At 25.4% G+C, this 18,792-nt stretch overlaps 1 protein-coding gene across 5 annotated transcripts in view; it reads right to left on the reverse strand.

The window, feature by feature from the left end:
• LOC132929105 (small conductance calcium-activated potassium channel protein) overlaps positions 1-18,792 on the reverse strand; it is a 244,790-nt gene that overhangs the window by 112,719 nt on the left and 113,279 nt on the right. For all 5 annotated transcript variants that reach the window (XM_060994211.1, XM_060994207.1, XM_060994208.1 and 2 more), the window contains exon 4: positions 15,327-15,446. In XM_060994211.1, coding sequence (XP_060850194.1) covers positions 15,327-15,446 — 120 coding nt within the window. The remainder of the gene's footprint in view (positions 1-15,326; positions 15,447-18,792) is intronic.

The following is an 18,792-nucleotide window of genomic DNA, read 5'->3' on the forward strand; positions in this document are numbered from 1 at the left end:
ATATGTATTTTTAATTATTATTATTATTTATTTATTTTTTAATTCGTCTCTACTGTTTTTATAATATATGCACAATATAATTCGATTAACTTTTCGCATTTGTCTTATATAATTTACACATATACATGAAATATGTATTATTGTAAATTTTGAAATCAATTAATTTCTTTAGCTTTAAATATTTAATATTTAAAATTTCGTATTCTCTTGTTGTTGATTTATAATTTTTTTTTAAATGTACGTTCATTATTCAATGCTTATTTTCATTAGGATTATCTATTACACTATTTTACATAATTTTAACAATATAATGTAACACTTTTATATTATTTAGAATATAAATAATGGTAATATATTAATCATGATTGATATTATAATACATATATATATATATATATATGATTTAAAATATAAATTTGTGTGAAAAAATACCATATTCCTTAGAATAATAATATCTTGTTGTGAAAGAGACAACCATTTAACTTGAATTTTTTAATATAAATTGGCAACAGCTACAATAATAATTGAATTTTGCGTTAAGGCTATGGATTTTTATTTAAAGTCTTGTTTCAGTTAAGTATAATTACTTTCGTTCCGTTTTACCCCTCAAACAATTAACATACAAGCGGCTACGCCTTTTTCCATTAGAAAAGGTCACTGCAGGGTACATAGTCTTAAATGGACGATTTTAAAAGGTCGTAATATTTTTTTAAATACCAAGTAGTTGATTAACATGAGTAAATTAATTATATTTTGAAACCATTTTTGTTTACTGTATAAATCATTTTATCCACATTTATAGCGTGGATTTAATGAAATAAATATAATTTGTAAATACAAATGTTTTAAATGAATGTTTATACAATTAAATATAAATGCAATTTTTTAAGTAATTTTGTACATTACTGAATAAACATGGATATATCAAAGGATTGTCAAAATAAATTATAATTTTTATTAATGAAAACAATTATCAATGTTTTAAGCAAGAACGAATTGTAAAATAAAAAATATAATTAAGATTTCTTTATCTTATTCTGATTTTTACACATTTGATGTTCTTCAACTAAATAAAATCACCAAAAATATAAAATATGATTTTTTTATTAATAACACGGTTGATATTTTTTAATTTAAATAGAAACAGTAACTTTCATGTAACGAACTTCCATTTTACGAAATTTTCTGTTTAACGAAATATTTTTAAGAACTTCATTGTTAATGAATACTTAATTCCTCCATATTACGATTTTTTTGTTGTTGCATATTCGACTTCATTCTATAGAAGTTTCAGTACTATTTACTAATTTATTATAAACTTTGAATAGTAAGTTACAATCTTGTTTGAAAATATAATATTTATCAAATACGCAGGTATATCGATTTAATTTTTGGTATTGAGTAAAATTCTGTCTATTTTAGTTGAGTATATTTGTAAACACACAATCGAAATAAATATTAGCTAAGCCAAGTGTTAAATGTTTTTTTCAGAACCATTATTTTCACCTACACATTTTTTAATATTCCCTGAGTGCACCTTGAAAAGTTTTTGAAGCAATAAATTACTGACCACTATATTTATGTACTTTAGACCGCTCATGCAGAATATTCGCACATGAAGTGGTCGGGAAGTATGGTCTGACATAAATGACGGCATTTCGTATGCATGGAGTGGTCAGTTACTCTATTTAGATTTTGAAAAGACCCTCTTTCTATTTTTGAAATTACTAATTAAGTTTCCGTCATGTTGATAATATGTACCGTTGATGTCAAAAAAAAAAAAAAAACACATGGTGCAGTGGCTTTAAAACGATTTTATAATTACCAAAAAAGATCGAAAATTAAAAAAAAAAACTTTTGAAAATAATAGTTATTGATATTCTTATTACTATGTTAGTGTTTATTTTTAATCATGTAACTAAAAACAGTATACACAAAAAAAAAAATAGGTAGATACTAGATACTGATTTAGATTTAAACTTAATAATATACTTCCACAAAATGTAGTAAAAATAATGATAGGTACCTATTCAGTTTTACGTGGAATTTTAGTTATAATGCTGTAACCAATAAACAGATGTGATACTACTGAATTAAAATATGTTTTAAAAATAACGAAATTCATTACGTTACATTTTAGTTATTGTATTATTTTTTTAGGTTAATATTTATTTCGATTTATCATATGGATATGGCAACGCCCTTCCGATTGAATTTCGTAATAATTATTATAACATACTTCAAACGTTTCTAAAAGTAAAAATTAAAAACTAATTGAAGTGCATTAAATATAAATAATTAAACTTAGTTTTTGGAGAGATATCAAAAACAGAATTCAATTATAATTAAAATAAATGAATTAGAGTAAAAATTCTTAATTTTTATTTGTTCCATAATAATTATTAAGCATTATGTTTTTAAAGTATTTTATATTGATGAAGCCAACATTTTCAATGTGGATAATTTATACAAACAATTTATTTTTTGATGAATGTTTAAAATATTCCCAACAATAAACATAAATTACAGATTATATACGCTTGAAATAACAAGTTGAACTATAATGTGTTTGACTTTAATACGGTGGATTATATTTCTTTTATCAAATAAATCGTATGTTGTAAAAATACAAAAGTAGTTCCCTTGTATTATACACTAGACTTACATGTACTCATGATATATCAATACCGTTGTTTGTTAAGTTTGGCTTAAATTTATTGCCTGGAATGACTTGATTGAAACAATATATGTTCAAGGTTTGGCAGGGGTCCTAATTTGTATCCCGAAACTCATACAGGTCAGATAATTACCTCCAAGACCAATAGGTATATCTTACTTTTAAAGTAGATTGACAACTAAAAATGTATTAGGTATATTTTTAAATAATTATTTTTTTTATACTTTGAGTATTTATATATATATTATATGCTATTTACGTTTTATTTAATTAAAGTATCATGATGATACCTAATCAAGAAAGAATAAAAGAAACAAAATCTGATAACTAATATTTGTTTTGGGTTTAAGTGTGGATATAGATAATTAAAAATATAAACATTTTGATAACATTATAGACTGTAATATTGATTGAATTTTTAAAAAGGTTTTGAAAAACGAATACCTACAATATTATGTTGATGAATGTAAATAATAAATCAGGCCTCTGCCATATTAAATAATGTATTTTGTGTAGACAAACCGTAAAATAAATGTCTTTAATACTTCGTAATCAGGTATTTAAATCTATAATACCTTTGATAAATAATTTATCGTTTGATTGAATCTTAGTTAAATTATTCTTAGAATTATTATTTAAATTTAAACTAATTATATACTATCATATATAATCAGTAGTCATATACACGAACACAATAATACACATGTTATAAGAAATACACATTTATAGTAAAAAATATAGTTTTTTTTTTATAGTTTAATAATACTAATGCAGCTATATAATATAAACTGCGCCATATCGCATCTTTAATAATATTATTCACTACGATATTTATCGAATTTTTGTTTTTAATCAATTCATTAGTTATTAAGTTCTCAACTTTCGACATTGTTAAAATACAATTTTGAAAAATTTTGATAAGTTCTGCCAAATAATTCGTATTTATATGTCTGTACTTTCATTATTTTGGTTTGTTTTTAACTGGTTTATTGGTGTTATACAGAAAGTGTATTGCAAATTTATGTAGAAATTTATTTTGAAGACAAAAGGAACAATATAACTAATACACTCTTTGATGAAATAAGAAATACAAATTAAATTCTTGTACGTATTTTGTTTTTATTTTATTAGCTGTTAGTTTCGTATTTCCCTTGTAGTACATTGTTAGAAAATGGAAAACATAAGTTGGACGTATCAAGAAATCCACATTAATAATATTGAAAGTTTTTATTTATACAAACTTAACATTTTCTTTTATTTGTTGTTATGACATTGAATAAATTCTAATTAAAAATAACTAAAAATATGTCGTTAATATCTATGTATAATAAATTATTGTTTATCAAAAACGTATAAACTATTGGATTTTTAAAAATCCATTTGTAGTCGTCCCTCGTTTTTTTTTAAATTTTAAATTTAAAGTATTTACGATATTCGGTGTCGTGTGTGAAAGGTTTTTTCGAACACGTTTACTGTACCACGTCATACGACTATTGTAAAACGTTATTACTGATTAGACGGTTTATGATCTGATGAACTACAGCGAAATTCAATTGAAATACTGCGCCAGACCTTAACCGACGTGCTAAATAACGTCGTGCCTATTGCATACCACGAAGGTATACATGTCGAGCAATTTAACCCAAATTCCACCTGCGTATTTATAGTGAACCGAATCGGGTTTATCTCGCGGTGCCGCACATAATATTGTGACACTATACATACACCCTTCGGTACCTATACATTATTATCTGCGTGTATGTGTGTGTGTATTACATACCACTCGTCCCATACACTCCTCCAGCCCAGCCCCCCCTTCGTCGTCGAGCAATCGTAAATTCCGTAAACCTCGGACGTTAACACGGTCAAACAACCCTTTCGACCGTTTTGTAAATGGGTTTGTACGACGACGAGGATCGACGGTAAACAATGACTGGTGTGCAAATGAAGGGGTGAAACGCGACACACTGCAGTGGTTGTGTCGCTATATAATGTATATACACACACACACACACACAGATATACTCTGTTGCCACTGCTGCGGGGTAGGTAGTCGCCCAAAGCCATTCCAAACAAATAACTCGCGGACAATTAGCGCGCGCTATGATGAAAATCTGTTTTCCCTCTATATCCCACGCGTCTTGTGCAGTTATCCGACTTGTATATTCCGTTCGTACGACAACACCGCCGCCGGCGGCACTGTTCGTTGGTCCGTATCGATTCAATTATTCAACCCTCTGGTACCTCCGCCGTACCCCTTTCGGTCAGGTGTTATAATCCATTGTGTAAGCACGTGCACGTGTACGTATGTGTGTGTCTGTGTGTATGTGTCTGTGTGTGTGTATGTGTGAGTGTGCGCGCGCGCGATTACTAAATGAGCGTAAATTCATATATGAGTTTAGCCGTTACATACCGTACCAGTCGGTATATTGAATCGGACGAAAGGTCGCGGGACGACGGGAGCAAAACAAAAAGGAAAAGAAAAAAACGAATGGGAAAACTCTACACGCTGAGTGGTGTTAACACATAACCGTCTCGACGAGACTCGTTTGTTTGAAGGTGTTGAGATAGGTTAGGTTTATTGGGCCCGTATATAGTCTCATGTAGTAATAATAATAATGATGATGATGATGATGCGCTTCTATTCCGGCTAGTTGAGTTTAACGGTCGTTGTCCACTTATTAACCCTTTCATGAAGTACATAATAATATATAGCAAATTATATCATCGGCACCGTACCCCGCTGAATTGGTTTCGAATAATGTGTGGTGATCCCGCAATAATGGTCGAAGTGAATTCAAACTCTACGATATTCCACAGAAGTCCAACTTTACTTCATATACATTTTTACTGTGCGTTTGCAAATGATTTTCACGGTAATTACTACTTATATTGTTGTAAAAAATATGTAATGTTAAAAACACTACTTATTCTTCATTTATTTTATTATTATAATCTAAAAGTTTAGAAAACCAACCTACCTACCGATTTTTATTCAGGAAAACAAGTAAAATATGATAAATACGTTGGATTATAACCATTATTTTTGTTTATTATTAATATGTTCATAATACCTTATATATAAGATGTAAATAATTTCTAAAATTTCTAGTTTAATATGGAGAAAACATTATTATTATAAATTCATAAAATGTAATTCCATTTTAAAGCTGAGCAAATATTATGAAATATTTAACTTCCAAATTCAATACATAATACATATTGCTTATTAGGTACTGTATGTGTATTTGATAGTACATATAATAGATAAAATACAGGTTCATAATATTATTATGTTGTGAGTATACATTATATAGAAATAACATAACTTAGAAACTTTAGACTTACTTTTTTGAACTTATCAACTTATCATCATACTAACTAATATCAGTAGGTTATTTAATTAAATTTATTTTATTATAAATATAAGTATTTGCATTTTTTTAAAAATATTAACTTAATAATACATTATTGTATAACCATTAAAATTCGATTTTGTTAACGCTAATAAATATATGGGAAAGTAAATACAATTGTTTATAAATTATTTAAATGGACAGATTTGATAAAAAAAAATAAAAAAATGTATTATGTATAACTTTAATCGTATTATATTAATTTTAATATTATACCAGTAAAGATACTAAAGATAGTAAATTATTTTTACCTGGTAAATAGTAACACGGCGCATTAGATAGGCAATTTCCCTACTTGTCTTATTTCTAATAATTATTATACAAACATTTTATTATCTCATGTTTTTGATGTATTAATTATTAATTTAAAATTAAATCTTAATTGTCGATTATTAGTTTTATTATTCGATTTACATAATTTATTTTCGAATGGTTGTTAATATTTCAATTATAATAAAATGCGATTCATATAGTCCGTATTTTTTATATTTGTGGATTATTCCTTTAATATGTGTTATATAAAATAAACAAACAAATATAAATATATTATATTTATTCATTAAAATTGACAAAATATGCTCATAAAATAAATATGCAACTATTGCACCAAAATCGTAAAAAAAAAATCAGGGAAACAGCATATATAAATAAAAGTATTGCACAATACAATGTTCCAACTCCTAAGATAAACTTTGTATTTAATTTCATAATTTCACAAAACAAATTTATAAATTTATATTATCTTCACTGAGATATACACCACAAAATACATGCCGATGCATTAAGTCATGAGCCCAAAATATATATAGTAAATAAATAATTATATTTCCATAGGTTAGGTTATCATACATATAATATTATTATTTACAATACTTATAGTATCAGTGAAATAGAAAAACAATCTATAATTAGGCACACAATGTTTATTATATATATTGTAATGGTTTAAAATTTAAATTTTTAAATTATATATGTACATTTTTATTGGTTCAATAGTTTAGATTGTTTTGCTCGATATTGAATATTTTATAAAACGTGCAATAATCGCAAGTTGTTATTGACCAAAATATGACTAGCGGCAAATATCAATACAGATATTCAAATATCGTTCAAACACATCATTAGTTTTAAATGAGACGAACGTCTATACATAGTTGATTCAAATCTGTCATTCTTTCAACAATGTATGGTTGTACCTAGGGACCATATTGAGTTCTGAAAATTCGTGTATGCTAACGAAGTCAGTATAATGGTTGGACCAGATGCAAAATAAATGAAACACAATAATAATATTATCGTCAAAGAAAGTGAGTTGAGGACGGAATGAGTGGTGTATTGATTATTTTCGTTTCTCTTTGTTTTCTCTACCCGATTGACGGGGGTACTGTAGTACTACGACACCATACTAGACGGGATGACGTGGCAATGAAAGAGACGGCGGTAGTCGAATGTAAAAAGACGGAGAGGGAGGAAATAACGATTTCTGTAGATGTAAAAAATGGACGAGGTCCTTGAGGGAGGAAACAAAAGCGTTTAATAGACTGTCGTAAAAGACTTAAGATTTTATCGTGATTTAATATCGCTGCCCGAGATCTGGTTGGCGGTGGACAAGAGGAACGACTAATCGTTACAATGGCATCCTCAACTTTTTCCACCCACTATCTTCCCCTGGGGATCCAGAATTGACTTTAGTGCTCATCATAGCTAAGGCAGTGGTGCTACTCCACCGGCTGACGGTTCATTACCATAATATCGCCGTTGCAAAAATAAATACGTAAACCATATATATATATATATATATATATATATATAATATAATACAGTATATATAATATATATATATATGTATATAACCGAGTAATAATATAGTGTGATAAAAGTGTACCCTATTTCACATCTTAAGTCAATAATTTTACCAGCCATAATAAAGCGGATTTCTGACATTGTTATTTTTGTATGTTTACCACAACTTTCGCACTGTATAGGGTCATGTCGACATCCCCGTGGAATTTAACCAGTAACTGGTGTACAATTCATGTCTCGAATACATAGTGTTCTCTTGTTTATCGCTTTTTTTTTCTTTTCTCTGTAATTTTTTTATTTAAGTAAACGCTTACGTAGAAGATATACAGTTGTTATGGTCTAGTAAAATATAAAATGTACAATATATACTATATATAATATATAATATTTACGGGAATAATACTAAAAAAAAAAAGTGTCAAAATACAATATGAATACTTCAAAAGTCATTGTTATTCGTCGTGCATATGTGAAACTATGAAAATTGTTTTTAATATTTTTGTCATGTAGCAAGGACAAGTGTTTGGATATAAATACGATTATAGTAATGTTGATGTTTTTCAAAATTAATATTGACAATATTTTATTGTTTACAATATTTATTACATTAAAAAAAAACAATATGCATTTGTAAATGTCCATCATTATTGGCATTTTTTTGTTTATAGAATATAAACATAGTGTGATTGATTAAATCAGTGTTAAATACATTTCTAGACGAATTTAATATTATAATATTTCATATTTCATTATAAAGTTTATACATGTGATTTTTTTTAAATTATCATTTTAACTCATTCAACATTTCACGTCGATGTTATTATGCTTTTACCACATCAAATTATTGTGCATATATTTTATAGATTGTTTATTTCTAATAAGAAAAAAAAAAAATTATCTAATAATAAAATAACAATTAATTATTCATTACAATCATCTTTTAATTGAATTATATTTTATAAATAATTACCGTTTAATCATTACGAGTTAAACTAGAAAAATATTAAGTTTCAGATGAAATCAACAATACAGTTTAATCTTATAGTAATAATATAATAATAATAAAATTATAAAATGGTTATAATATGCTTCGTAAGCTGTATAAAAAATCGCTAACCCTTAGCAACCATTATACATAGGTATTGAAACTTAAGATTTCTTCAGAGGAGGGATTTATATAGTTTCTTGGACCAGTCTATATCACAACCAATTCTTCACGTAAATCCGTTGTTAAATTTATCTTATTTGATCTACCTAAAGCACCTACATATTTTTTACTAAATTTTTCACCTATTTTTTGTCTTTTTAAAATAATTTTCAGTATACGAGTACATTAAGCATCATGCATGTTCAAAGTTATTGATTAAAACACATAAAAAAAAAAAATAATAATTTGTTTAAATATAGTTTTGAACGTTCAATATTTAGTATTATATTGCTTATTTATATAATTATTATATATTGTTAATAACTCTGTTAAATTCCATTTTTATAAATTCAAAATATAAGATTTTATCTCGTGTGAATAACGATTGTGTTCTTCAAAGTTTATCTCGTAATTGCTTCAATTTATTTTTAATTATCTAAATTATGAACAATTTGTTTTTAAATGCTGTGGTATAAATAGTATAACTAAGCATGGAGGTCAACAATATTAAGCAAAGATTGTTTCTTTTAACTTTTTAACTTTTAAATTCAGTTTAATTTTATCTTTATAAATGCTTATAATGCTTAAATCATGATAAAAGTAAATGTTTAAAACATAAAATAACAATATAAATCAAGACAACAAGTAAATAATTTAAATTTATTACAATATTTTGCAAAATGTATATACCTCATGAGCTAAGTCTATTTGGACAACTTTAAATATAAACTTTGTAAAATTTACTGTTAATATCAATTTTAACCTCGTGATTATACTCCGCTTTCTAAATCTCTTCACCTTAGCCGATTGTCATCACCAACAGAATATATCTTTTCTTCGTAAACTTCTCTCTGGCTCTATTGGCTCTCCATCTCTCCTCGTACTTCTTAATATTAAGGTACCAATTCGAAACACCCGTAATAATTCTTGTTTTTCATACCAAAATACTCAACCAACTACTTGAGAAACGAGGCACTCTTCAAAATGATTAAAATCACAATTGAAGATCCGCAATTTTTCTTCTTAATAATTGTTTAATATACAGTATATTTTATTTACATTTTTGTTATGTATTCATCATATGCCTCTGTATATATTGTCTTTTACCTATAATTATTATAAATAATTAAATAAATAATAATTTACAAGTGTTTAGTTACACTATACAATGTACATACTAACGAAAGCATATAACAACCTCAAAAACATATGATAAAAAAAGTTATATAGTTCAATCGAGTTTAAATCTTGAAGATTGATAATACTTCTGACCTAAGTTAAATGTATTAATTAAATTAATAAAGCTTACAAGTTATAGCCATTATAACTTACAGTTTAATACAAATATTTATAAATTTACTATAGAAGTACACTGTATTGTTAATAATATTTAATTTTATTAAATTATAACCATAAAAATATTATGAATACAATTATTAAAAATATTTTTTCTATTATACTATTAAACCAATTTATATTTTGATCATTTAAATTACATCCCAAATATTATAATATGAACATTTAAAAAAAAATGTACTATATAATATGATTATAGTTAACATATTATACTACACTTTATGAGTCCATATTTTTATTGGAAAACGAATTTAAATATTCGTACTATTTCTATGAATATCAATGATTTTGATAACACTAGAGTTTAGAGTATAAAAATAAATATAGTTTTGAATACATTCGTAGTGTAAATAAGTCATAATATTTTAACCGTACGTAGAAGACAATTCATCTCGCTGAATGTTTACTTAGTATTTTTTTCTGACATTTGGGTTGGAAAATATATCGACTTATTCCATACTGGAATATTCGTGATAACATAAAATTTGAATTTCATTCAGTTATAAAAAAGGTTATCATTATGTGTCAAGAAAAAGAACCTTTTTTAGAGACATTTTGTTTGCTAAATAGTGCATTATTGTCGAAAATACTGTTGCATAGGTTAATAGACATCCGTACAATTTGCATAGTGTGGCGGATATTACGGTCCAGGAAAACACACAAGGAAGTCGTTACATCCGCGATGAGTATAATGTATACAGTTCCCTTATATTGTATCACAACAATATGACTATGCTAAAATACTGTTGGGTTAACCTAACCCGGAGGGTAGGTTGTGGCTGACCAATTTCCGATAAACTAATCTAGAAATGATAATACTGTTTAACGTACATAACCTACCTACGCGGTATGAATACATAATATATACCTTAAACCAGTTTTGTACATAAATAAATGTAAACATAATATGTTATACAAACGAGTGTATACATATGTATACATTATAATAAATTTTATAAAAGTACATAGTGCATGTACATTAAATTATGTATAGAATCTTATTTTTATTTTTATAAGTTGTCATTTTTACTATCTAATACTCTATGTTTTTCAAACAATAACTTTAAGTGTTTAACTTTTGGATCGTATATTACTATTAAAATTATCATTATTTTAATAAAATAGAAGATGAAAGAGTTAACGTTGACAAATATTTCTGTCGATGTAAACAAACGGCATTATTTTAAATAATTATAATTTTACATAACGTATTCAAAATATGTAACATAAAGATAACCGAAATTAGTAAAATGTATTATAGGTAAATAATGGCAAATGGGAGACCTATCTATTGTTGAAAATTTAATTTTAATTTTCTAATACTTATTACTTAAAGAAATAAATTATTATTGCTATATGAATTAAATACCAAACAAATATTAAAACGGAAAATTTGTTCTTAAATAAATTTTATAATAGCGTATAATTTTAAAAACATCATAAATTACTTATATTTAAGTGCAAATTTAAGCTAGGTGTTAAATATATATTTTTTAATTATAAATTTAAGTAATTGGATGTTAATGAAGACACCATGCCGGTAAATTATATTTCAGCATAATAAGAATTATTTTATAAATTGTATTTATATACCAAGTACCTATAATATATATTATATATATAGATGTATATTTTATGAATGTGTGTGTATCATTTATTTTTATGTAGTTTTTAAGGGTTTATTTATGGAAATTTTCGAAGTTGTTAATTACAATTTCTCCTCCTTCGTATTCACACTCATAATCATATAATAATAACGACAAAAAAAGGATTAATTATCTATCTTTTTTTTTTTTTTTTTTGGTATTGCTGATTTGAATACGAATTGCATAAATAAACAAATTTATTCTTTTTCGTTAATCTTTGGCGTTTCACCAATTCTCCAGTACTTCTTGTTTAAATATATATTTTTTTTATATTGTTGTTTAATATATATTTTGTGACGTAGTGAATCGATCTGAGAATTCACAACATTTAAATATAAAAGCCGTTTTGAAACAATGGTTAAAGAAACATAACAACAAAAACAAAAACATCATCTACTTATATGTTGTAGATGTATGTTTTCGTGAATGTGTACCGATTATGTTCGAGGAAAATAATACAACGGAAAGACGAGGGACACAGTATTGATCATACCATCTGTTTGTTCTGATACACTTTGAGGCCGAAAACTTCATGGCGTTAGAATGTGTAAAATAAATTAAGCTCGTTTAGATATTAACGCTTAAGCATGCTAGACATGTATATTCTCAGTATCATGGAGTGCTAATCAAGAAAACTAGAAATAATATTCACAAAAAATAGACTTTTAAACATATTTATGAATAGCCAATATTTTTATTATATTTTATTTGGGTACATGTATAATGTAGATGTATTTTAACATAATAATAGTTAGGTACATTAGATTTTTGATTTTTTCAATCAATATTGACAATAATTTATGTTAAAATAAATAATAATGGTACATATTGAATTTAAAATAATACATAAAAGTCAAATATGTATAATGTTTGAGTAAAATGTAATTAAAAATAATAAAACCTAAATTTGTTATTCATTTTATTTTAAAATATGAGCACAGTATTATGTTAGAGATAAGTTTAAATTATTTTATTTAGTTATAATGTTAAATTTTTTAACCTAAATTGATACGTCGAAATGCATTTTTCGAACTAAGATTTTAATATAGTATCTAATATAGACTATTCATGAATTATTAATCTATTTTGATTATTATATAATACACATACATACATACATATATATATATATATATTATATAAATTGTTTTATAATTATATTTATTCAATAATGTATGCCAATCGTGTTTTATTTGTATACATATATATATACAAATTTAATAATATATAATAATAATAATATGAACAGGCTCATGATACGACATATTATTTTTTTCCAACTACAAAATATTCATGGAACTATAACGACAAGGGTCCATAAGTTGGTGATGGATGATGGTCATGGATTATATTTTACCATCGTGAATAATATTATACTCTATGTAATGTGTATTACATGATATATGTTTTAATATATTTTTATTATTTTTAAACCGTTGATATAATTAAAACGCTTTTGAAAAACTATACATTCAAAAAGAAAAAAATATAATATTCTAATAACTAAATCATATTTTGTTGATTTATAGTAATAAAAGGGTTTAGTATGAAATTCAAAAAGTATTACATCATAATTTTTATCTATTTCAATATGAAAAAATGTTATGATATAATATCGTTACAGTGTTGTAAAATAATAGTTATCATTCCCTAGTTATTTAAGTAGGTAAAGTTATGAAATTTAAATTGTAAATGAAATAGTTATATTCATAAAAATGTATTGATGATCTTTTTAAGAATAGTGTTGAACTTAAAAACTATAAATATAATTTTTTAGTACTTACTATCATACGAGTTTATGGCAAGTGAGTAAATAAATGCAGTATACTCATAATATGTTTCATGATATTAATTATATTTAAATTTATCTAAATATGTTCAATTTTCTCAGAATGAGTTTAGTTGGTTTTTTTTTTATTTAATAAGATTATTTGCTTAATTAAAATAGTAGTATATTAGTAAGTATATTAAATACTAATTATACATTTTAGAGGAGTAGAATAAATTCATTTATTTTGAGATCTGGATTTTTATTCAATCGTTTTTCAATAGTCTATCATAATATACAGAACATTACACAAATAATACAAATGCCAACAGATGACTTTATGTATTGTCACTTAATTGTTATTCAACTAAGGTTAGTCCTCAACAAGCTACTCGATATCATCCGTGTAAAAGGTAGTGAAGTATACTTGTAAATAACATTTGCTTATTCATTTTTATAACATCACTTCCCAATAAAATATTCAAAATATTCAAAATATTCAAAATAAATTTATTGTTTTTAGAATACCATGTATAAATTATAATATTTAAAATAGTTAAAATTCTTGTATAATCTCCGTGATATATTAACCATTTTCATATTTTATAATTCTTGAAATATTTCTTACTCGATGTCTCTGTGGTTATAATATATCTTATACGTATATTTTTGTCGGTATAAATTATTATATAGCATAATAGTAAACATTATCTATTTGTTTGTATGTTTTTCAAATTTAGAATGACTTTTTTTGGTGTTACGCTTTATTTTCTTTTTTTCTTTGTGTTTAACAATTACATTAGAAAAATTACCTTTTCAATTAACGTAATATTTCAAAAATAAACAAATGCATTTGGCATGTTTAACAAAAATTATAATTCAAAATTTTATTCTAATAGTTGTAACGTTGATTTTATTACATCGACCGTACCGAACAGTATTTAACTAGACACGTGTAATTACAACATATGGAATATGTAAAACATTTTAGGATGCTTTGTCAAATATAGAGATTTGTAAAAAGATGAATGATTCGCTCTTTGAGTGTTTTGTTGTCGGAAGAAAAGATCGTAATAGTGAGCAATTTATCATATTGTGCTTTTTTTTTTGATACATTTTTTTTTTTTTTTTTACTATAACAGAATGTGCGTTTTAGTCACAATTTTAACGTTATTGCAAAAATAAAAGTAAGAGGGAATATAACCAGGGACCAATAAAAATGGCAGGCAATGACTCATGTTCGTTGAAGCGTCGTTTATCTGTTTCACTCACAGCATGTCATTGGTAAAAAGTTTGTACTACGGAGTGGGGGAGTGTATAAAGTGTTGCATTCAAAGCTCGTGCATTTAAAATTAATTGCTAAATGTCCGAGAAGCCGGAGGTGAGCAAAAACTTGTGCTATTTGTATGTGTGTTCAATAATAATGGCATCGGTGAACATAATTTCCAGATAAACCATAAACATGTGTGTTGAGTATTATAGTATTGTGTGTGTGTGTATTTTTATTCTGTACCGTTTTGATGATTGGAACTGTGTCTGAATTCGCAGCTTCTGTCAATGCACGTCTGAGTCGTGCCCGACGCGCCTGAGTCCCCTGAGCCGCCAACGTCTGAGCTGAGAGCAGGATTCCCGCCTGGATCCCATATAGAATAATGTTTTGTATAAATCAAACTAATCAATAATATATCATTTTCATTACAAATTATATTTTTATGATAATATATTGTTTTAGTTTAAATTGATTTCTGATTTATAACAATATATTTTGCAGTATCATTATGGTAATAATATATCATTTTTCTCGCACATGAATTAAAATAATACAATAAGATATGCTAGGCGATTGGTTGAATACTCGCATTTAAATAAATAGTTTAATAGAGCATTTTCATAAAAAAAAAGGCGTTATATGTAGTTAGTGAAATATGAATGCATGCATTATATTATATATATTATTAAATTATGTACTTTTAACATGCTATTATATATATATATATAAAAAAAAGTTAACATGTCATGATGATTATATTATACAGAGTTAATATACAAACGAGCAGCAAATATGGTAAAATTACATAAAATATGTACCTACTGTTTGAATATGTATTTCATGTTATTGAAATTAGAATATTTGAATAATATTAATCCTAAAAGCTACTACAGTAACTTCGAAGTTTTGAAACTTCTAATGAATCGGTAGGGAACCCTTAACTTTAGATTTAGACAGTTTGAAATATATTATCCAATTTATTTTTAATTTTAAAGTTTAAATATAAACAGATACCTATGGAAATTGAATTGGTATTATTCTCTACAAAGAATCATTTTCATTACTACTCTGGTTTCTAATTTAATATACGTAACGTCATACATGTATTGATTATATTATGCAAATACATTTTATTAGCATAACAAATATGATAATGTAACCAGGTTTATATATGATAAATAATGAATAGTATGCATATTTTTTTTTATTGTGAATTATTTTCGCTGCAATAATTATTAAACAATAAAATATTATCTTTGACTCACGATTAATTTGAGTGAAGTGACAACTGTATATATTTTATAATTTGTGTCTATCTTTATTTTAATTCTGAGCGACGCGATGGATGTATTGATTTTACAATGATACGTTATTGTTATTGTTTTATGTGTCTATATCATTGTTTAATTGATTAGTAATAATGTTTAGATTTTCAATTTTAAGGATGGTTTCTGATAACGAATTGGAACTATTTGTTACTCTGGTATAATTTACAAATTATTTTGTGGTTAAACACGTATACTCGTAATTTCTTTGATTGCTTGAAAATTTATTACAAAAATCGTCGTATGAGATTATAATATAATATAATATATGGTTCATACTGAAATCAAAAAGTATCTAAAATATATATATATATATATATATATATATATATATATATATATATATATATTATGCACTTATTTATAGGCATAAAAATTGGATTTTTGATTTTGATTATTTTGTTGGAAGTTAAAGATATTATTGATGAGTACTTAAAACTTTTTATGTTTTTTATTATATTTTATATACTTGATGATGTTTCTAATTTCAATATTTTTGTAAACATTAATTCAATTTATTATATTATTAAAGTAAAAAAAATTGCTTCGATAGCAACATTTTTAGTGGTATAAGTAGTCTGTCAATTATTTAATTTAAATAATATATTTTGTTTCATGGACCGCTTATAATTTACGTAACTATTACATAATATCAAATTTTATTAGTGGATGGGAAATACGTCGGAATGACGGTTAATATTAAATTAAATACTGTATTTGTAATAATTTTGTAAACAATTTTATTTTTGTACTTATCTAAAGTTGTGATTGTATAATAATCAATTAACAAAAATAGATGGTCACAAGAAAAAATAAAAATAATTTATAGTAATTATTGCCAAGATGAAAAGTTGTTTAAGAGTGCTGCGAAAATGTAATTTAACAATTAATATGTACCAGTATAACATTATATTTTAGTGATTTTTTAGGTAGTTAAATATGCGACTATGCATACGCTATTGCTTATACACAATATTTAGAATATAAAAATAACACGAATTTATAAACGAAATAATCACGTACACTTTGTTATAAATCATCGAATACTTCATTTAAACCAATATTCTCCAATGTATTCTTCCTCAAAATATTAAATTTTATTTCAAATTGGTTTTGTATTTAGTGAGGTTATAATGTGGTAGGTAGGACCAAAATATTAACATATTAAACAAATCAAAGATTATTATTTATTATTTTTCTATGTTATAGACTTATAAATATTATAACAAAAACTTTCTGAAACAAGTAACTGATAATTTATTGTGATTGTTTATCAAAATAACTATTCAGTTCAGCGACCATAATGACATTTATTTTAAAAATCACATGTACATAATATGATAATACAATATCAACTACATTTTTGTAAAACGTTTCCAATGGTGAGATATATTGATGTAATGATAACTTTAACTATAAGAATAATTACAATTATACACATAAGTACATATAATGATAAGTAATACCATGTATTTATGAAATAATATTAGTAATTGTGTTTGTTATTGACATAATATGCATATCATACTATAATGGTATACCTACACATATTATTTAAATTTAAAAATTCTCAAAACAAACAGAAGGCTGTTACCGATACAATAACTTTGCCGTAGGAACGACAGATCTGAAATATTACGTAATAATAATTCACCTACCTATATACTATTGTGCTAATTTTAAATTCCCAATTATGCTACATTGTTCTCTTATTCGTATAGGAAGTGTTTGGAAATTGAAATTCACTCTAAAACAGCGTTGTTCATTGTATTTAGACATCAACTACGTACACTATGTTCTATCGTATAAAGTAGGTACTTGGGTTAAGGTTTTAATTAAAACATACCGTTATGGAGTAACTTTACCAACGTGACCGGCGGGAACTGTAATTATTTTTAAAGCCCTTGGGAATATCGTGTCATTCGACATCAGGGAGGTATCTCTATTAAACATAATCAACCATCTTTTCTGGACGAAATATTTCATATCATATACAAACCGATACACCGTATCGGTGACTGTTGAAATGCTATCATGTAGGTAATTCAATTAATCTTCTGCAGTTCTGCCGATTGTGCTATACGCTATGCTGATCTGCTTAAGTCTTTCTCAGCAAATATTATTATATCATTTTCAAGACATACCTTACATTTAATATCTACGAGATGCCTAAATAAAAATGTGATGAATCTGGCGATGTCGTTATAACATTATCGTGGTTCGATATTGGATATAAAAAAAAAAATAATAATTTATAAATTTTTAATAATTAATTCTCTGAAAAATCCCATTTTTTAGAAACTAAATTTTTTAATTATACGAGTAGGTATATTCATATCTCTGTACTATTACCTATTTGTATACGCGAGGATTAAAATTATGTT

This window comes from Rhopalosiphum padi, chromosome 4, assembly GCF_020882245.1.
Source record: "Rhopalosiphum padi isolate XX-2018 chromosome 4, ASM2088224v1, whole genome shotgun sequence".
NCBI lineage: Eukaryota > Metazoa > Arthropoda > Insecta > Hemiptera > Aphididae > Rhopalosiphum > Rhopalosiphum padi.